The sequence below is a fragment of the Oratosquilla oratoria genome, chromosome 11 (genome assembly GCF_046742065.1).
Source record: "Oratosquilla oratoria isolate Oo_2021 chromosome 11, ASM4674206v1, whole genome shotgun sequence".
Classification (NCBI taxonomy): domain Eukaryota; kingdom Metazoa; phylum Arthropoda; class Malacostraca; order Stomatopoda; family Squillidae; genus Oratosquilla; species Oratosquilla oratoria.
In genome coordinates, this window is record NC_134787.1 from 613,200 (window position 1) to 635,469 (window position 22,270).

A 22,270-nucleotide genomic window follows, 5' to 3' on the forward strand; every position below is an offset into this window, starting at 1 on the left:
TGACATGGCAGAGGTTGGTACAGTCATACTAGTCATGGAATAGTATGAGAGTCCTTTATTTGGCATGGAACTCAAAATGGCTGATTGACTGATTGATATTTTTATTTATTTATATATGTGTGTATTAACCTAGTTGTATTTACGAGAAGAGAGCTATGATCGTAGTGACTCGTTTTTGTATCTCTCCACATCCAGTTTTTTCTTAAAATCATGTATAGTTCTGGCATTTACTGTTTCTCTGTTCAGTTTGTTCCAGACATCGATCACTCTATGTGGGAAGCTTTTTTTTTTTCAGGTCTCTTCTGTAACTGTCTTTCTTTAGTTTCTTTTTGTGTCCTCTTGTTTCTCTTCTGTTCCACTTTGATAGGTTGTCTCTATTGAGAACTTCCATCCCTTTCATAATTCTGAAAATGGTCAACAAATCGCCTCTTTCCCTCCTCTGTTCTAGTGTTGACAACTGTAAATTCTCCATTCTTTGTTCATATGTCAGATTTGACAGTGTGGGTGCCATTTTTGTTGCTGCTTTTTGGATTCTTTCTAATTTTCTTATGTTCTTTTTTGTGCTAGGTGCCCACATTGATACAGCATATTCTAATTTCAGTCTTATCAGTGTAACAATTATTTTTTTAACAATCTCCTTATCTATGTAATCAAAGGCCACTTTCATTGATCTTAATAAGTTGTAAGTCTCTCCATGTTTGTCAGCTGTCAAGTCACTTGAGATGATTACTCCTAGATCCCTCGTCTGGGTTTACTTTTTTGACTTCTTTGTTTCCAATCTTATATTGTCCCAAAACTCTATTTTTACCTTTTCCAAATTCCATTATGCTACATTTTTTGATGTTGAAGTTCATTCCCATATTTTATCCAGGTCATCATGCAGTGATCTGCAATCTTCTTCTTTTCATACTCTTGAGTAATTCGGCATCGTCAGCAAAAAAGTTCATGTAACAATTTACTGATTGATATTTTTATTTATATATATGTGTGTGTATATTATATATATATATATATATATATATATATATATATATATATATATATTTATAAATGTCACATATATAAATGACATGGATGAAGGTGTGGATTGTTATATGAACTTCTTTACAGATGATGCAAAACTACTAAAGAAAGTAAGTACAGAAGAAGACTGTGAATCACTTCAAAAAGACCTGGATAAAGTCTGGGAGTGGAGTTAAAAGTGTGAAGTAAACTTCAACATCAAGAAATGTTTGGAAAAAGTAAAAATAGAATATCAAGGCAATATAAAATTGGTACAAAAGAAGTAAAAAAGTTAACTTGGAAAGGGACCTAGGAGTAATTATCAGCAAAGACATGTCACCAGACAAGCATATCAACAAAATAGTCAGAGAAACCTTCAATTTACTAAGATCAATGAAAGTGGCCTTTGACTACTTGGATGAGGAAATGGTAAAGAAAATGTTAGTCACACTGATAAGACCAAGATTGGAGTATGCTGTGACACTATGGACATCCAGTACCAAAAAGAATATAAAGAAATCAGAAATAATCCAAAGAGCAATGGCAAAGATGGCACCAACACTCTCTAAATTGACATATGAACAAAGATTGGCCCAACTGGAACTACCAACCCTGGAACAAAGAAGAGAGAGAGGAGATCTATTGGCCATTTACAGACTCATGAAAGGGATGGAACTCCTCAACAGAGAAGATTTATTAAAGTGGGATAAAAGAAAAACAAGAGGATATGAAAAGAAACTCAAAAAGAATATTTATAGAAAAGATCTGAAAAAAAAATAGTTTCCCACACAGAGTGGTAGATATCTGGAACAAATTGGCAACAGAGTGTGCAAAAACTATACAAGAATTTAAAAACAAACTTGATGCTGAAAGATACAAAGATGGGTCACTACAAACATAGCTCTGTTCCTGTATAGTACAACTAAGTGAATACACAGTAGAACGTCAAATAATGAACTTATTCCATTCCCTGACTCTGTTCTTAAACCAAAACATTTGCTAATCAAAATAGTAATGGCAAATGGGCCAGAGCACTACTGAGTAGGTGGGATTTGATGTATGTACAAGCATAAAGAATCTACATACTGGCAGGTAATCCGAATGTAAACCATCCAGACTGACTTTTCATACAGTAGATCAAGGACACAAAATTCTTGAACAACTCCCCATTCTAAACATAATTGACTCCTGCAACAACCCCACCAGACAACCTCTCCAATACAATCAACAATCAACATCACCTGACAGAACAGTGTTCACCCTTCATACAAACTCAGACTGTATGGGAAACCATATTAGACCTATCATCTGATCACCTCCCAATTAAGGTCACCATAGAATTAGAACCCAGAACTAAGAGAATTTTCATAAACTACCAAAAAGTAAACTGGCAAAAGTTCTCAGAAGATATTGAGGAAGAAATAGAACACTTGAAATAGACCAATTTCTATTCCTGGATAAAGCTGTAAACTTTAAATTACCATCCAAAAAATAAGTAAAAAAAAAAAAACACATATTGAGCAACTGCAGAAAAATATTCAACCCCAACTTCACATGTTCACACATGAGATAGCCTCACCAAAGAATAAAGGAGTAATTTAAGAGAGAAACACAACCTAGCAAAGCTAGAATAACAACTAAAGCAACTGAAAAGTGATTGATTTGGTTTAATGTCACAAATTCCCCTCTATCAGGAGGCTAGGGCAGTGCCCCTTTTAGTGGAATTTGTAGTGTGGAATGTATTGAACCATGACCTTATTTCAATTTACTCGTGGCAGGGTTCGAACTGCCATCACCTCAACCTTTGCTGCAAGTAATGATGCCCTAAACCACTCAGCCAGTGACCTTACAACTAAACAGTAACATCACAAAATAAATTGATAACAAAAAGAAAAATGGGAAAAATGAACAGGCAGAAAGACATAATAGACAGATATAGAGAGGAGTAAAAAATATCAAAAACTCAAAATTGAATCCCTCCCATCCATGAAGCAGTTGGATCAACCAGACAATCAGTCACAGACACCATCACTGAAATAATCAATATCCAAACAGAAATAAAGAAAATAGAGTACATTATCACAAACATATATATCTCTCCAACTACAGCAACCCTAAGAGATTACATCGTATGGCTCCAACCTCTAAACTCAGTAACAAACTACATACTGACAGGTAATCTAAGTTAACAGATATTTTTCCATGGAACAGTATGTTTAATGACCAGTAACATTTGTACTATCATTTTCAGATTTTTAAAGAGCTTAGGCCTCGCCTAGTTTTAAGTGGCCACACCCATCATGGTTGTCATCTTATCCACGAGAGCTACAATGGGTCACTTGTGGAGGAATTTACAGTGCCCTCCTTCTCATGGCGGAACAAGGAAAGCCCTACATTCATCATGGTAATAAGATTATAAACTCAGAATTTCTTAATTTCAATGAACAGGTCTAAATAAGCACGATGTTGGTCTCAAGAGATTAGTAAGTGTATCCATTGTCCCATTTCTCTCTTGGAGGATACCCATGGCCCTTTGGAAACAAGCCGTAACCCATAGGTCACTCAGTGAAGAGATTTTATGGAGTTGTTTGGAGTGAGTGTTGGAGTTTCTGCACCTACTTGTAGAGGTGGCTCAGAAATGATAAAATGAAAACTTCACCCTAGGAATCATCAGCAATGAATCAAAAAAACATCTAATAGTAAATTATGTGGCCAAACCCTTCCATTGGAAGAACCCAAAAATTTTAGGCCTCACTTTTGGTGTATGACATTCAGCCCACACATTAAAGATCTGACAGTGAAGTGAAGACCAGGAAAAAATAAACAAACTGCAATAAATTTCAAACACAGACTTTGGATAGTAATATAAAACTAATAACAATTTACAAAAAGTCCTTAAGAATGACACTCACCAACACTTCTGTGTCATTATTCCCAACAATCAGGAAAACATAGATACTTGCAAACTATACAAAAAAGAGCATTGAAAATAACAGGATGCACCAAAACCACACAAAGAGAACAGTACACAGAAACCAAAATCTTTTACCTAGCATATCACATGAAAATGGTAGGTACAGTGTTCTATGCAAGGGCCCTCAAACCTACTCACCCATCTCATTACATTACACAAAAGCAACTGAATAAAAAAAAAAAATAAATAAAAAAAAAATCAGCATACCACTCAATACATCCACACAAAAACACATTCACATATAATAGAAGAGATCTGAAAAAGAATAGCTTCCTACACAGAGTGGTGGATATCTGGAGCAAATTGAATGAGGAAACAGTGCAAAAACTATACAAGAATTTAAGATCAAACTGGATGCTGAAAGGTACAAAAGTGGGTCACTATGAGCATAGCTCTCTTCCTGTAAAATACAACTAGGTAAATACACAGATCACAAAACAAGTTCTTCAAAACAGACCACCAAACTCATTATGCTGCCAATCCTCTCTGAGATCAACCCCACATAATAATACCTCCCCAAAGAAGAAAAAATTGTACTAGCATATTTGCATTCAGGTCACCATCAAATAATAGGACCATCTTTTTTCAGACATTTTGTCAGTCAGGTTAGCAATCATTTCATTTAGTATTTCCCTTAATATTCTCTATTTTCTCTTACTGCTTTTGTGTAGAGACCATACAATTGATACATATTCTTAACTGGGGTAAATATTATATCAATAATTTTTTTTGTCATATCTTCATCTATCATAGTGAAATACCACTCTTATATTCTTACATTCATTAATACAAGGGGGCTTCAAAAATTTTGTGGGAAAAGGACAGTATGAAAAAAAAAATTCAATTATGTTTATTTTTCAACACATGTTCCATTAAGGTCAATACACTTCTGCAAATGTTGATCCCAGCCTTTAAGTATGTCTAAGTAGAACTGAGGATCATGTGATATGCACCATGTCAAAGCAGCTCTTTTTACATCCTCAAATGATGGAAAATTGGTACCTTTCCATTATTTTTTTAAGTTTGGAAACAAAAAAGAAGTCGAATGGGGCTAAATTGGGGCTGTAAGGGGGATATAGGATGATTTCCCATCAAAATCCACATAGCACAGCTCTTGTCTGCCGAGCACCGTGAACAGTTTACTAGGTTGCCTTGTATCCCTCCAATGTTTTCCATTTTTTTTTTTTTTTTTTTTTTTTTATAATTTTGTGTGTAGTACCTTGTTGAAGGTTTTTTGTAAGTCCAAGAAAGCACTGTATGGGGCAGAAACATGGAACATAAGCAAGGAAGAGAGAAGGAGTTTGAATGTATTTACCTAGTTGTATTTTGCGGGAAGGGGAGCTATGCTCGTGGTGTCCCGCCATTGTATCTCGCAGTGTCTGGTTTGCTTTTAAACTCATGAATGGTTTTTGCGCATACTATTTCATTATCCAGTTTGTTCCAAGTGTCCAAAACTCTATGTGGAAAACTGTTTTTCTTCAGTTCTCTTCTATAGCTATGTTTTTTTTATTTTCTTTCCATGTCCTCTTGTGTTTCTCTTGTCCCAGTTAAGTAAGTCCTCTCTATCAAGTATCTCTATGCCTTTCATGATTCTGTAGATGGTCAATAGGTCACCTCTCTCTCTTCTTTGCTCCAGTGTCGGTAACTCCAGTTTAGCCAATCTCTTCTTGTATGATAGGTTTGCAAGTGCATGTGCCATTTTTGTAGCTGCTCTTTGGATTCTTTCTATTTTCTTTATATTCTTTTTGGTACTGGGGGACCACAATGTCACCGCATACTCTAGTCTAGGCCTTATCAATGTAACCAATATTTCTTTTATCATGTCTTTGTCCAAGTATGCAAATGCCACTTTTATTGATCTTAGCAAGTTGTAAGTCTCCCGGACAATTTTGTTAATCTGTTTATCATAGGACAAGTCGTTCGTGATAATTACTCCCAAATCTTTTTCGGATCCTATTTTCTTTACTTCCTTGGTTCCAATTGTATATTTTCCTGATATTCTGTTTTTGCTTTTTCCAAACTCCATTATGCTACACTTCTTAGTATTAAAGTCCACTTCCCATTTCTGACTCCAGTTCCATACCCTATTTAGGTCTTCTTGCAGTGCTTCACAGTCCTTATCAGTTTCTACTTTCCTTAACAGTTTGGTGTCATCAGCAAAGGAGCTCATGTAACAGTTCACGTCCTCATCCATGTCATTCATATAGATAGGAAACATTATTGGTGCCAGTACAGATCCTTGCGGTACTCCACTGATCACTTCTTTCCAATCTGAATATTTTTCTCTGAGCACTACTCTCATCTTTCTACCAGTCAGGAAGTCCTCCATCCATTTTAGTAGGTTCCCTTGTATTCCTCCTATGTGTTCCAGTTTTTTTAGTAATTTTCTGTGTGGTACTTTGTCAAAGGCTTTTTGCAAGTCTAGGAATGCACAATCAGCCCATCCATTTCTTTCTTGCACTATGTCTATTAGCCTTGAGTAGAAGCATATTAAGTTTGTGGTGCATGATCTTCCTTGTTTGAACCCAAATTGTCTTGGGTTTAATATGTTGTCTTCCAGATGTTTTACCCATCTATTCTTGATGATTTTCTCACAAATTTTGGCTATAGTGCTTGTTAGTGATACTGGCCTATAGTTGGTGGGTTCTTCCTTGTTTCCTCCTTTATATATTGGTACAATGTTAGCATTTTTCCAGTCATTAGGTATCTTTCCTTCTTTGAGTGAGCTATTTATTATGATGTGTATTTTGTCCGTTAGTTCTTCTTTGCATTCCTTTAGAATCCAATTTGCAATACCATCCGGGCCATGTGATTTTCTGACGTCCAGTTTTGATAGATGTTCTGATATTTCTTTTTGTGATGTTGTAAACTCACTCATGTGGGGAGATTGCTTGTTATTATCTATGTCCCAATTTTGTATTTTCTCTCTGGTGAAGACAGATTTAAAGTGGTTGTTCATGACTTCGGCCATCTCTAATTCTTCTGTGCATTCTATATTTCCTTGGCATAGTTTCACCATTTCCTGTTTGGTTTTAAGTTTATACCACTCACATACCGATAGAATAGCTTGGGTTGATCTTTGCATTTATCTATAATATCCTTCTCATGGTTCCTTTTTTCCTCTCTTCTCACATTAACATACTCATTTCTACAGTTTATATAAATTTGCCATTTGCTTTGTTTTTTGTCTTTTCTCCACCTTTTCCAAGCTTTGTCCCTTCTGTCTTTTGCCTCACTGCATCTTTTGTTGAACCAACATTTAATGTACTCTCTCGCTTTTGTCTTGGTACATGCTTGTCTTGGTACATGCAAGGATGGTGTGTGGAACAAGAAGGACAGGGGGAAATAGAAGAAAGGGTAGTGAATGGTGGGATGAGGAAACAAAGAAGGTTGTAGAAGAGAAGAAGCGAGCATTCACAGATTGGTTACAAAAGAGGACAGGGGAGTCATATGAGACGTACAAAGAAAAGAAAAGAGAAGTAAAGCAAAAGGTAAAGGAGGCAAAGAGGAGAGCAGATGTGAAATGGGGTAGGAGTATGACAGAAAATTTTGAAAGTAATAAAAAGATGTTTTGGAAAGAAATTAAGAGAGGAAAAGGAGGCGAATCAAGTAGGGAAGAAAAGGTAAAAGGTACAGATGGAGAGTTGATAATGGAAGAGATGGCAGTGAGGGGAAGATGGGCAGAATATTTTAGAGAGTTGCTGAATGTGAAGGAGGATAGGGAAGGAAAGATAGCTGCAGTGGGAAATACGAAGAAAATGAGAGTGATGAGTGAGGAGAATGGAGGAGAAATAAGGAAGGATGAGGTGAAGGCAGTTGTAAAGATGATGAAAGCAGGTAAGGCACCTGGTCTGGATGGATGTCATGCAGAATGTCTGAAAAAGGGAGGTTCAGTGATGGTGGACTGGTTGGCGAGATTATTTAATGTTTGCTGGAGAGAGGGTAGAGTACCGGAGGACTGGAGTAGTGCCTGTATAGTTCCTCTTTACAAGGGAAAAGGGGACAAGTGTGAATGTAGTAATTTCAGAGGGATTAGCCTGTTGAGTGTAGTAGGGAAGGCTTATGGGAGAATCTTAATTGAGAGGATTAGGAGAGGAACAGAAGGAGTAATTGGTGAGGAACAGTGTGGTTTTTAGGACAGGTAGAGGTTGTGTAGATCAGATCTTTGTGGTAAGACAGATATGTGAGAAAGCTATAGGAAAGGGGAAGGATGTTTTTTGGGCTTTTATGGATCTGGAAAAGGCTTATGATAGGGTAGACAGAAAGGCACTGTGGGAGGTTATGCAGATTTATGGGATAGGAGGAAAGCTTTTGGGAGCTGTCAAGAGTTTTTATGTGAGTAGTAGAGCATGTGTTAGGATTGGAAATGGAGAGAGTGAGTGGTTTGAAGTAAAGGTGGGACTTCATCAAGGATGCGTTATGTCGCCCTGGCTGTTCAACTTATACATGGATGGGGTGGTGCGAGAGGTGAATGCTAGGGTAGTGAGTCAGGGATTGGAGATGGTTAAAGAAAATGGAGAAAAGTGGGAGGTGAGCCAGCTGTTGTTTGCGGACGACACTGCGCTTGTGGCAGGGTCAGAGGAGGGATTGAGGAAGCTGGTGGCAGAGTTTGGGAGAGTATGTGATAGAAGAAAGCTAAAGATAAATGTGGGTAAAAGTAAGGTGATGAGATGTACAAGGGGTGAAAGTGGCAGTAGACTGGAAGTGAACATTAAGGGAGAGCGACTGGAGGAAGTGGATAGTTTTAGATACTTGGGTGCAAGTGTAGCAGGAAAAGGTGGAGTGAAGGTGGAGGTAGAATGTAGATTGAGAGAAGCGAGTAAATGCCTTGGTGGTTTAAAGAGTGTAATGAGAAATAGACATTTGGGAATGGATGCGAAGAGGAGACTGTAGGAAGGAGTGATTGTGCCAACAGCACTGCATGGGGCAGAAACGTGGAACATAAGAGAAGAAGAGAGAAGGAGTTTGAATGTGTTTGAGATGAGGTGTCTGAGAAGTATGGCGGGGGTTACTAGGCTAGATAGAGTGAGAAATGAGGAGGTGAGGAGGAGAACAGGGGTGAAAAAGGATTTGGGAGAGAGGGTTGATGAAAGAATATTAGGATGGTTTGGACACATGGAAAGAATGAGTGAAGAAAGACTAGTAAAAGAGGTATGGAAGGCAGATGTGGAGGGAGTGAACATGAGGGGACGTCCTAGGATGAGGTGGATGGATGGGGTGAAGGGGGCTTTGGGGAAGAGGGGAATGTCTGTTGAGGAAGGAAGGGAGAGGACGGAAGACAGAGGTGAGTGGAGAATGGTTGTATATGGATGATGTTGTGACTGCATGAGGAGGAATGGGCGGGGGGGTGGGGGGTGGGGTAGTATGTGTGAGTAAATTTTGACGCAGCCCGAAGGGATTTCTCCCCGTCCTCTCCTTATATGCAAAGGGGGACGGAGAGGGGGGGTCGCCGATTAAATGAAGCGGCCTTGCTGTGGATGTACTGTGTCTTGCGACACTGCTTCTGACCCAGGGCGGTGGGCGGGGTGCAGGGATGACCCGTCATCCAGGAGGTGCTCAGATGAGAGGAAGGGTGGGAGGGGTGTGGAGTGTATTTGGGGATGAAATGGGTGGGAGTGTTTTTATGCCTTTCCCTTTTTGGCTACCTCCCTTGGAAGGGGGAAAAAGCCTTGGTATATGTATGTATGTATGTACATGCTTGTTTACCCCTTCATTGTAATTATCCATCAATATATTCCATTTCTCTTCCACTGTTGTCTCTTCCATATAGAATTTTTCCCAGTTTGCAATCCGGAAGAATGTCTTTAGTTTTGCAAAGTCTGTTTTGTTGTACATCAATCTTCCTTTCCTATGCTTTTTGTTCCTCTCCAAAATCAAGGTTTGTTAATTGCTCCATTACTTCTTTTTGTGTTATTATTTCGCTCATGGGGTGGGGGGGGGGAATCGCACTTCACTTTCTTCATCCCAGTACTGTACCTTCTCTTTAGTGAATCTTTGTCACATTCAAGTTTTTCTTGGCCAAGAACATGATTCCTCCTCCCTGTTTCTCATTTCTATTTCAATCCAGTAATTGTATAGCCCATCATAACCAACATTGTTGAGTGGTATTGGACCATATAATTTTGTCTCCACAAGTCCCATTATGTCTGGTTTTTCATTTAACAGGTAATCATTTAGTTCATTCAATCCTGAAATTAATTTGCAATATAAGTATAGGCCACTTTTAATATTTTTCTTTCTGCATCTTTTTTTTTTTTTTTTTTTTTGCCCATTTTGACATACCATTTTCTCAGCCTCATGTTGATTACCCTCCAATAGAATTCCTTACTTTTGGTCTCCATTCTCTTCACCTTTTTAGTTTCATCTTTTAGTGTCTTTTCTTTTTCCAATTCCTGAACACTTTTTTTTTTTTTTTTTTAATCCATATCTTGTAGTGTTTGCTCCTTGCCAACTTGCTTTTTCTAATATGTCTTCTCCCTCCATTTGCAAGCATAGTTTTATCTTTAGGGGTCGATTTCTTTCCTTAGAATAATGTCCTATTCTACACACTTCATCTATATCTTTCTCTATTTCCTGATCACCATCTTTTATTTCTTTTAAAATTGATATTGCTGTTTCTTTTTCTGCTTTTTCTCTCATGTACCTTACCAGACCATGTTTTTCCCTTAGTCCATATACCACAATACATTTTTTTTCTATCCACTGCATCTCTAACCCAATTTGCCTTTTCTTTAATTACTTGAATGATTGTATCTTTTGCATTTTCCTGCATCTGTTGTTGGACTCTTTCTTTCATTTTCTCTGTTTTCCTTCCATTTCTTAATCTGCATACTTTCCTCATCTAAGTTTTCTTCAGTTCTTTCAGTCATTTCTTGTATTTGTTATTTACCTCTTTTTTAAAGTTTTTGCTATTGGTAGTGTAATCAATTTTCCTCTTTTTATTTTCACTCTTAACCTCTATTATATAATTCTTCATTATCTTGAGTTTGGTTCTTAGTTCTGAGTTTGTTCTTTTTAGATCAGATATCTCAATGTTAGCTTGGGTTAAACATTCCATTAATTCTACAATTTCTTTCCTTAGTTCCATGAATTCATTCTCCCACCATTTTCTGTTATTACTCATTTCCCTTTCCAAGTCTAAAATTGAACTCAAATTTCTTCTCTCTTACCAAAGCCTGAAAATGATTTTTCACTATATATCATGTCTTGCTGGTGTTTCAATTGGTCTGTTTACATAGTACTTTGGTGTGGCACCCCTAGATGTCTCTGCTTTTGAGTCAACTTTCGATTCAAAATTATCATTATTTTCCTGCATTTTCTCTTATTAAGTCACACTAGCACTGCAGAGAATTCATTATAAACAACCACAATTGCTCCCTCCCATTCAATACAAACCAGGCCTACTTCTTTCGTTGTACAATTAAGAATTTTCGTCTTCTATCGACCGCAAATGAAGAGATGTTTACAGTTCCAATCCTCACCACTCTGTCAAGATGATGTTGTAAAGAATCTTTTTCACTTCTAAAGGCACATGTTTTTCCTTTATTATTGGCCAGAGACCTCCAGCACTTGTGCTAAATTTATTAATTCTTTCTGAAATATTTTTCCTATTTCCACCCTCCCCAGTTACTATACTTCCAAGATATCTAAAGATATTTGTATTCTTTACCATCATATTTCCTATGGTAATGCTGAACTCTTGTTCTTTTCTTCTGCAAATGTTCCATATTTCTGTCTTTTCTACATTCATTTTCTTGTCTTTCCTTATAAAGCACATATTCCATCTTTTTAAGTCTTCTTTGATCTCTTCCTTGTCTGTGCTCCATTCAGCTATATCATCTGCATATGGCATTACTCTATTCTTATAGTCTTCCTTTCTATATCCCAAAGGCATTTCCCCCCCTTACCAAGGACATAGCTAAGTCAGAATTTTATTCCTATTCCTATTCATTCCACTCCCATCCACCACCCTTTCTTACCTTTCATTTTAGCTGCTCATATTTCTGTCTTTTCTATATTCATTTTCTTGGTTTTCCTTATAAAGCACTCATTTCATTCAGCTATATCATCTGCATATGCCATTATTCTATTCTTATAGTCTCCCTTTCTATCTATATACCAAGGGCATTTTCCCCCTTACCAGGGACATAGCAAAGTCAAAAGGCATACTCACTCCCAAACATTTTATTCCTATCCATTCCACTCCCATGTACCACCCTTTCTTCCCTCTCATTTTAGCTGCTCATGGATGACAGGTCATCCCTGTATCTTGCCCACTGCCCTGGGTAAGAAGCAATGCAGCAAGACACAGCACATCCACAGCAAGGCTGCTTCATTTAATTGGTGTACCCCCCTGTTTGTCTCCTCATGCAGAAAAAGGCAGGGAGAAATCCCTTCTGGCTGCATCAAAATATCATTCACACACAACCATTCCCTAACCTTTCCATCCCCTACCCCTTCCCTTCTTTGCATCACAGTATCATCTATACATAACCATTCTTCACTCACCCTTATCTCCTGCCTTCTTCCTTGTTCAACAGACATTCCTTTCTTGTTCAATGCACCTTTCACCCCACCCATCCATCTCATCTTTGGTCATCCCCTCAAGTTCACTCCCACCACCTTTGCCTTCCACACCTCTTTTACTAATCTTCACTCATTTTTTTCATGTGTCCAAACCATCCCAATACTCTTTCATCATCCCTAGCTGCCATCTTTTCTACCCCAACTCTCCTCACATCTTTTCTCACTCTATCCAACCTTGTAACATTGACCATACTCCTCAGACATTACATCTCAAACATATTCAAACTTTTTGTCTCTGCCTCTCTTAAATTTCAATTTTCTGCCCCATACAGGGCTGTCAGCACAATCATCCATTTATATAATCTCCTCATAGCATCCATTTCCAAATCCCTATTTCTCATGACAATTTCTCATCCCTCAAGGCACTTACTTGCTTCTCTCAATCTACCAATTACAATCTCTTCTTTCTTAAAATCCTCTATCACAGTTTCCATATATACTATGAAGAGCAACAGGGACAACACACTTCTTTGTGTAACCCCTGTTTCCACTTGGAACCACTTTTCTGACCCCTTTGATATTCTAACAATACATACATAGTGGGATCTTCAGTTCATCTTACCAATGTCGTAGAAGATTGAACTACACAAGAGTAAGACCAGCTTTTAATGGTTTTTTGTAGACATCCTATAACACCACACCTCTCCTCCATACATCTCCATACCTTTTCAAGAGCTATTGAATTAAATGCCCTCTGTAGATCAGTGAAGGCAATGTAAAGGCTTTGATTATACTCCCATGCCATCTCCATACCATCTTTAGTCCAAAAGTCATACCTGTTACTGCTCTATTACTTCTATAACCATGCTATTCCTCACCTAAATTTAGGTTTACTAGGCCTCTTACTCTTCTCTCAATTATTTTCTTAAATAGAAACATCACAATATGGAAAAAACTAACCAACAAAACAGATTAACAACTGATAATGGCAAAGTAATGAATATTGTAAAAACATAAAAATTCAAAATTTAGCAAAGAAAGAAAGAAAAAAAAAACACCAATGAAGCAGTTGGTGCAACTCTGGGCAGAATACCATCACCAAAACAGCAACATGACATCATCAAAAAACATTTTTCCAAAACAAGCTTCAAGCCCACAATACCAGAAAATCTATATACCAAGGGCTTTTTCATCCTTACTAGGGAGGTAGCTAAGTCAGAAAGCACATACCCACTCCTACCCATTTCATTCCCGCCCATTTTACTCCCATCCACCACTCTTCCCCAGCTCTCATCTTATCTCCTCATGGATGATGGGTCTTCCCTGTATCCAGCCCACTGTCTTGGGTCAGAAGCAATGTAGCAGGACACAGCACATCCACTGCAATGCCACTTCACGTGATCCTTGTATTACAGTATCATATATACACAGCCATTCTCCACTCACCCCTATCTTCTGCCTTCTCCATTCCTTGCTCAACAGACATTCCCCTCTTGCTTAATGCCATTTTCACCCAAATCCATCCATTTCATCCTCAGTCATCCCCTCAAGTTCACTCCCTCCACCTCTGCCTTCCACACCTCTTTTACTATTCCTTCTTCACTCATTCCATGTGTCCAAATCATCTCGGTACTCTCATCATCCCTATCTGCCATCTCCTTTCCCAACCCAGCTCTCCTTCTCACCTCATTTCTCACTCTATCCAACCTTGTAAACCCTACCATACTCTTCAGACACATTCAAAATTTTCCTTTCTACCTCAAATTCCAAGTCTTTACCCCATACAGTGCTGTCAGCACAATCATCCTTTCATACAATCTCGTTTGGCATCCATGCCCAAATGCCTATTTTTCATTATACTTTTTAATCCCCCAAGGCATTTACTTGCTTCTCTCAATCTACAATTTACTTCCATCTCCACTCCTCCCTTTCCTGCCACATGCGAGCCCAAATACCTAAAGCTATCCACTTCCTCCAGCCTCTCTCCTTTCAGACTTACTTCCAATTCGATGCCATCCTCTCTCTTGTACATCTCCCCACCTTACTTTTATCCACATTTACCTTCAACTTTCTCCAGAAAATAGGAAAATAATTAACAACCAGAAAACAGGAAAGCAAAGAAATACATAAAATTAAACCTGACAATGAATCCACCTTCTACAGTTTCCACAGTAAAGATACAAAATGGGCAATATGGAAATAAAAAAAACTCCAAAGCTAAAGGTCCAGATAATACTCAAATATCCATCTCAAACACCTTTCCTAACAACCATAATATTCTTAACAGTTATTGTCAAGGACTCCTGGCTACACCACAACATCCCAAGCAACTGGAACAGAGTTCACATAATACCAATCTTGATACCAAACAAACCACTCAAAAATCCCCAAAAAATAGAAAGAATCCAAAGAGCAACAACAAAGATGGCACCAACACTCAAAATTGACATACGAACAAAGATTGGCTAAACTGGAACTACCAACCCTGGAACAAAGAAGAGAAAGAGGAGATCTACTGGCCATTTACAGAATCATGAAAGGCAAGGAAGTCCTTGGCAGAGAAGACTTATTAAAGTGGGACATAAATATATGTATGTAGTTTTCCACACAGTGGTGGATGATCTGGAACAAATTGGAGACAGTTGTGTGTGCAAAAACCATACAAGAATTTAATAACAAGCTAGATGCTAAGAGATACAAAGACAGGTCACCACGAGCATAGCTCGTATAATACATACATATACCAAGGCTTTTTCCCCCTTACAAAGGAGGTAGCCAAAAAGAAAAAGGCATAAAATCATTCCTACCCATTCCATCCCTGAATACACTCCACTCCCCTCCACCCTCCCTCCCATCTTAGCACCTCCTGGATGACGGGTCATCCCTGCACCTTGTCCACTGCCCTGGGTCAGAGGCAGTGTCACAAGGCACAGCACATCCACAGCAAGGCCGCTTCATTAAATTGGCGACCCCCCCCCCCCTCTCTGTCCCCCCATGCATAAAAGGAGAAGAAGGGGAGAAATCCCTTTGGGCTGCATCAAATTTTGCTCACACTACCTCACTGACATCATGATCTCTTTAGTACAATGCTCTTTACTCTTACATCTAAGTACCTCCCCTAGGGGCATGACTTTTCTCCCATGAACCAATTGAATTTTCTCTTCCAACTTAAGCAATACTGCTTACTCAAGCAATTTCAAAATCAGTGCATCACTGGCTTAGTTTACATACTGTTACATCAGCATAATACAACAATAAAATCAGGTCCCCAGCAGTTGTTTGTAAACTTTAGACAAGGAGTGAAATTATACAACTCCTTTGCCTACTGCTGTTGTTTACCAAACATCCAGCTCATAAAAATGAAATTCTTGTCACCTACCCCTTTATCTAGTTTGCTTGTCTACCTTTATCTACCAGCCTCTTATACTAATCTCACTGCTATTCACAATATCCAAGCTGATGGAAAAAATTATAACAGCAAGAATCAAATCAGAAATACATACCTCCCCGAACCAACATGGTTTCAAGGAAGACCACTCTTCCAGCACTCTGCTCTCTACTCACAAACATCACACAACAAGTACTGGAAGAATTTAATAACCCCCCCCCCTCCAAAAAAAAAAAAAAAATGTGGTTGCCATAGATATAGACAAAGCTTTCAACAGTGCCCAGACACATACTATACATAAAAGATCATTGAGATAAACATAACAGCAAGAAGTGGTTAACCAGCTTTATAGTGGAAAGATAGGGCAGAGTAACTCAAAACAACCAAATCTCAGGTACAGAAAGACCCTACAATGGAGTCCTTCATGGTGTAGTAATTTTGGCATTACTGTTCAACCTCTTCATGAGTGATCTCGCAACTCTATAATCAAAACTAAACACCAATATTCTCTTATATGCAGATGACCTGGCAATAATAACCCAGTATAGTAAATGCAAAACAGCATCAAAGAACACCCAAGCCTACCTGAACAAACTGGATCAATGGTTCAAAAATCTCAGAATGGTAGCTTCACCCCAAAAATCAACAGTAACATTACTCTCCAGACAACCATGAATTAAAAATATATAGTAAAATTAAATGGCCAAATCCTTCCTCAGAGAAAGAACCCAAAAATTGTGGGCCTCACATTTGATTCTTGTATGAATTTCATGCCATAAAGACCTGACAATAGAAATCAACAAGGAAATATACATATACCAAAGGCTTATTCTCCTTTACAGGGGAGGTAGCCAAAAAACAAAGGCATAAAGTCCACTCCCACCCATTCCATCCCCATATATTCCACTCCCACCCATCCCCCTCCCTCCCTCTTATCTTGGTTCCCCCTGGATGATGGGTCATCTCTCCATCTCACCCACTGCCCTGGGTCAGAAGCAGTGTTGCAAAACACAGCACATCCACAGCAAGGCCATTTTATTAAATCAGCAACCTCCCCATCTCTGTCCCCTCATACAGAAATGAAGGAAATGGGGAGGAATCCCTTCAGGCTCTGTCAATTTATTTTTCATACATACTCCCTCACCCCCCATCCCCTTACCCACTCCCTTTCATGCATCACAGCATCATCCATACACAACCATATATCTTCTTTAAGTGACTTATGGTCCTACTCAGAAGCTGTTACCAGTTTCCTCTAGGCTGCAGGCCTTCTACAAGAGAGACCAGGACCAATAGATTGATTGCTCTTCCCTAACTGTTGTGTATTTGTTGAATGTGGGTAGTGTAGATTGTGGCATTAATTCAGTTCCCTGTATGAATCAATGTGTGTGTTATATAGGTAGGATTTGAAGCAGTTCTGTGAATTTATGATATTTTATGTTTGGATGGAATGGGTGGGAATGATTTTATGCCTTTTCCTTTTTGGCTACCTCCCTTGTAAGGGGGGAAAAGCCTTGGTATATGTATGTATATTTTGTAGTATGTTTATGATAACCAATTTATCTAAACACCACTTTTTCCATAGTTGAATATAATTTCACACATAATCTTTTTCTTAGGTTGCTATTTATAGTAATTTATTAAAAGTGATAATTCCCAAACTATTTCAGATTTATAGAGTATCACATCTCACTTTTCTTCATGTTATTCAGTGTCATTTACAAATAAGTAAAGGTGAATCATTCACAAGACTTATTAAGTGTAAATGGAATGATGAGAGTAGGCAAGGCACCTGGGTTAGATGGGTGTCATGTAAAGTGTCTAAAAAAGGGAGGTACAGTGATGGCGGACTGGCTGGTGAGGTTGTTTAATGTCTGTCAAAAAGAAGAAAGAGTGCCAGAAGACTGGAGAAGTGCCTGTATAGTTCTGCTTTACAAGGAAAGAGGGGACAAATGTGAGTATAGTAGTTTCAGAGGGATCAGTTTGTTGAGTGTAGTTGGTAGGTCTTATTGGAGGGTTTTCATTGAGAGGAACAGAGGGAGTAATTGGTGAGGAACATTGTGGATTTAGGAAAGGTAGGGGTAGTGTGGATCGGATTTTTGTGGTAAGACAGATATGTGATAAAGTTTTAGCAAAGGGTAAGGATGATTTTTGGGCCTTTATGGATTTGGAAAAGGCTTATGACAGGAAGGTACTGTGGGGGTTCTGCAGATATATGGGATAGAAGGAAAGCTGTTATGAGCAGCCAAGAGTTTTTACAAGAGTAGTGCCTGTGTTAGAAATGGAGAAAGCAAGTGGTTTGAAGTAAAGGTGGGACTTTGCCATAGATGTGTCATATTATCTTGGCTGTTCAATGTGTACATGGATGGGGTGGTGCAGGAATTAGATGCAAGGGTAATGGGCAAGGGATTGCTGATGACACTGTGCTTGTAGCAGGATCAGAGGAGGGATTAAGGAATTTAGTGTCAGAGTTTAGGAAGGTGTGTGAAAGGAGGAAGTTGAAAGGAAATGTGGGTAAAAGTAAGGTATTGAGATGTACAAGGGGAGAGGATGGCAGCAAATTGGAAATGATTATTAAGGGAAAGAGGCTGGAGGAAGTGGATAGCTTTAGATATTTAAGGGCATATGTGCCAGGAAAGGGAGGAGTGGAGGTTGAGGTAGAATGTAGTTTGAGAGAAGCAAGTAAATGGGAAATAGATATTTGGGAATGGATCCTAAGAGGAGATTGTATGGAGGGGTGATTGTACCAACAGCACTGTATGGGGCAGAAACATAGAACATAAAAGAGGAAGAGTTTAAATGTGTTTGAGATGAAATGTCTTAGATGTATGGTAGGGATTACTAGGTTGGATAAAGGGAGAAACATGGAGGTGGGGAGAAGAGCAAGGGTAGAAAAGAAGTTGGGAGATAGGGTTGATGAAAGAGTATTGGGATGGTTTGGACACATGAAAAGAATGAATGAAGATTAGTAAAAGATGTGTGTGAGGCAGAGGTGGATGGAGTGAACAGGAGGGGACAATGGAGGATAAGATGGATGGATAGAGTAAAAGAGTCATTGTGAAAGGGGAATGTCAGTTGAGGAAGGAAGGGAAAAGACAGAAGATATGGGTGAGTGGAGAATGGTTGTATATGGATGAGACTATAATGCATGGAAGGGAGTGGGTTGGGGAGGGGGGATTGGGGAGTGGTAATATGTGAATGATATTTTGATGCAGCCCAAAGGGATTTCTCCCTGTCTTCTCTTTTTCTGCATTAGGGGATGGAGAGGGGGGGAATCACCAATTAAATGAAGCTGCCTTGCTGTGAATGTGCTGCGTCTTGTTGCATTGTTTCTGGCCCAGGGCAGTGGGCGAGATGCAGGGTTGACTAGTCATCCAGGAGGAGCCAAGAGAAGAGGGAGGGAGGAGTGGTGAATGGGAGTGGAGTATGTGGGGATGAAATGGGTGGGAGAGGAATTATGCTTTTTGATCCTGGCTACCTCCCTTGTAAGGGGGAAAAAGCTCTTGGTATATGTAAGTGGAATATAATGAGTTGTTTAGAATTAGAAAATGGTAAAATCAGTTCATGATCAACAGACAACATTGGTAGGTGGCACACCAGGACAGTTTTAGCTTAGCTCCTTGCATGTTGTACCCAATCTTTTCAGTTAAGATTAGGTATATAATACTGATGTACATGAGTAAATACAGTATATTAACCTATTAATTTTTTGGGGGGAGGGATGTAGATAGTTTCTTCACTGTAGAAAATACAAATACAGTAAACTTCCACTTATCCGAACTCCAAGGGGGATTAGAAATGTCCGATTAATCGAAATGTTCGGTTAATCCGACTTTGTATGTTTCATTCCCGTAGAGTTTTATGCGGTAATGTCAGCTGCAATATTCGTACCTGTAAACTTAACATACACATGGAAATGCTTATAATAGTTCATAAACATATTCTATAGAGTATAAAGAGAAAATGTTTAAGGAGAGCTTGTGATACTGTATCGTCACCGAGAGGACTCACGAATGTATGTACCGCCAAACAGCCGATCAGGTGTAAACATGGAGTGTGCTGCCACCGTGTGAGCACTTGGTGAAGCTTGCGGGTGGCGCGGGGGTGGCGGAAGAGGCGGCGGGGTGTTTGAATGTTCGGTTGAGATCCAAATACGTTCGGTTAAAGCGATGGCTACCGTATTGAGAAAATGTTCGGTTAATGCGATTATTCGGTTAAAACGCGTTCGGATAAGCGCGAGTTTACTGTATAGTGTTTCCCACCCATTTTATCATTACTATATTCACAAGTTGAAAATACTTATTCTATTAAATGGTACATATATTTTTTCAGCTTTCAGTGACTCCTGACAAGTATGAAGCTTACAAATGTCACATGCCAAGAGAAAATACAGTCATCTTTTTATATATTTTTGGCTTTGTATCAGTTGTGGCTTATATTATAAGATTAAGAATTAGAAATCAGGAGGTTTGTTATATTCATTCAGATTGATTTGTGTTATATTTCATGAATTCATTCCAGATTTGCCCATTATATACTGGATATTATATACATTCCTTGTCAAATTGTGTCTGTTGCATTTACATACGGTAGCTGTTTTTCTAAGGCCATACAGAATAGGTAATAAAAATAATAATTGTTGCCTTCAGTTTCACAAAATGGAAAACCTGCAGCTCCACAGTGGCTGGCAATGGTCCTATGTCCCTCCCACAGATGTCTTGAGGAAGAAGTTTTGGAGTGCAATCTCTACTGTATTGGTGTGGGACTGTAGTTATGTCACCAGCTGAAAGCGGTAGGAGGGGCACAGTTACTGGTTGTCAGTTCCCCATATGTTAAAAGGTGAAAGAAATACAGTTGAAGTTGATAGAGATCTCAAGTCAGGTCCTGAGACCAAGTGTCAGCCTCTCAGGGCTACACTTCCTTTTGGATGTGAGGGGGTGAATGGATCACCATAAGCAGGTACCTGTCATTGGTCTCACACAGTAGATATAGAGTCAAATTGGAATTCATTCCTATATTCTAAATAATGGCTTATCATTAGTTTATGATAACCAGAGAAAGTTGTCTCATTTATTATCAAGTGAACAATAACAACAGTGTAGCTTCAAATTGTTGAGCATAATAGATGCTGTTTGATCATGGGTGGTAGTTGATTATGATTAATTGTTACTTTTCTTGTTTATATCTATATAAGATGTAATAAATGCAAGAGTGTGCTTTGAAATATTATTGTGGGTGATTTTAAACTTCCATAAAGGACATGTATTTAAAGTGACTATACAATATACTATATGATTTATTTATTTATTTGCACTTATACTTTCTTTAGTGTTTTTTGAATATTGAAGACAGATGGTTAGAATTAAGTAGACTTGGAATACCACACAGCTGATATTTTTCTAGTGCAGTATTTACCTAATTGTAGCATACAGTAAAAGAGCAATGCTTGTTGAGTCCCATCTCCTACTCTCCCATTTTTCATACCTAGCCTCAAGTTCATGCATTGCACTACCACAGCAGGACCCAACAGTCTGAGCTGATTTATCCACTTTTTTCACCATATAGCCTCCTTCTTTCTCATCAACACAGAATAATTTATGAAGCTACAACATCCTTTCATTCACACACAATTTCCCTACATTCACTCCCATCTTTTGCACTTTCTCTTCCCTGCTTGACAGATATTCCATGTTAATCCAAAACCTCCTTTACCCCATTCATGTTTCATTCTCAGTCTTCCTCTCAAACTCACTCCATCAAATTCAGTTTTCCACACTTCCTTTGCTAGTCTTTCTTATTTCATTCTTCCCATATACCTGAATCACCTCCCACTCCCATTATAAGCCTCACCTCTTCATTTCTTTTGGTCCAAATCATGTACATCATTAGATTATAGGTGTAATTTGTTGTTGAAGAAAATTATGTTACCAGTAAGACATTAAAACTACTTTCACAGTATATGATATTTTATTTGTCTCCTTTTCCCCGGGCCAGAAGTTTTGCTGCATTGCTTCTGACCCAGAAGTAAGTGCATATGGGCCTGGCAGTGAGAAGAGTGTAGAAGAAAGGGAGGCCTTTTGGATAGATTTAAATGAGTGCATAGAGGATTTAGGGAGAAATGTCAATGTAATAGTACTGGGAGACCTTAATGCTAGGGTAGGAAATGGTCCAATCGATGGAGTGGTTGGGAAATGTGAAGTTCCAGGAAAAAATCGTAGTGGAGAGATGATGGTGGAGATGTGTCTAGAGAGAGAGTTGATGATAGCAGATACAGTGTTTAGGAAAAAAGTCAAGCACAAATACACATGGGAGAAGGTGGTGGATGGAAGGGTGGTAGATAGGGCTTTAATGGACTATGTAGTGGTAAATAGGATTATGAT

General features: G+C 38.6%; 1 protein-coding gene across 5 annotated transcripts in view; it reads left to right on the top strand.

Moving 5' to 3' along the window:
* The window catches only part of PGAP5 (Per1-like protein PGAP5), a 43,482-nt gene extending 21,640 nt beyond the window's left edge, over positions 1-21,842 (top strand). For all 5 annotated transcript variants that reach the window (XM_076192198.1, XM_076192197.1, XM_076192196.1 and 2 more), the window contains 2 exons: positions 3,254-3,406; positions 20,223-21,842. In XM_076192198.1, the coding sequence (XP_076048313.1) occupies positions 3,254-3,406; positions 20,223-20,381 (312 nt within the window). In that variant the 3' untranslated portion in view covers positions 20,382-21,842. The remainder of the gene's footprint in view (positions 1-3,253; positions 3,407-20,222) is intronic.
* Positions 21,843-22,270: the final 428 nt, after the last annotated feature.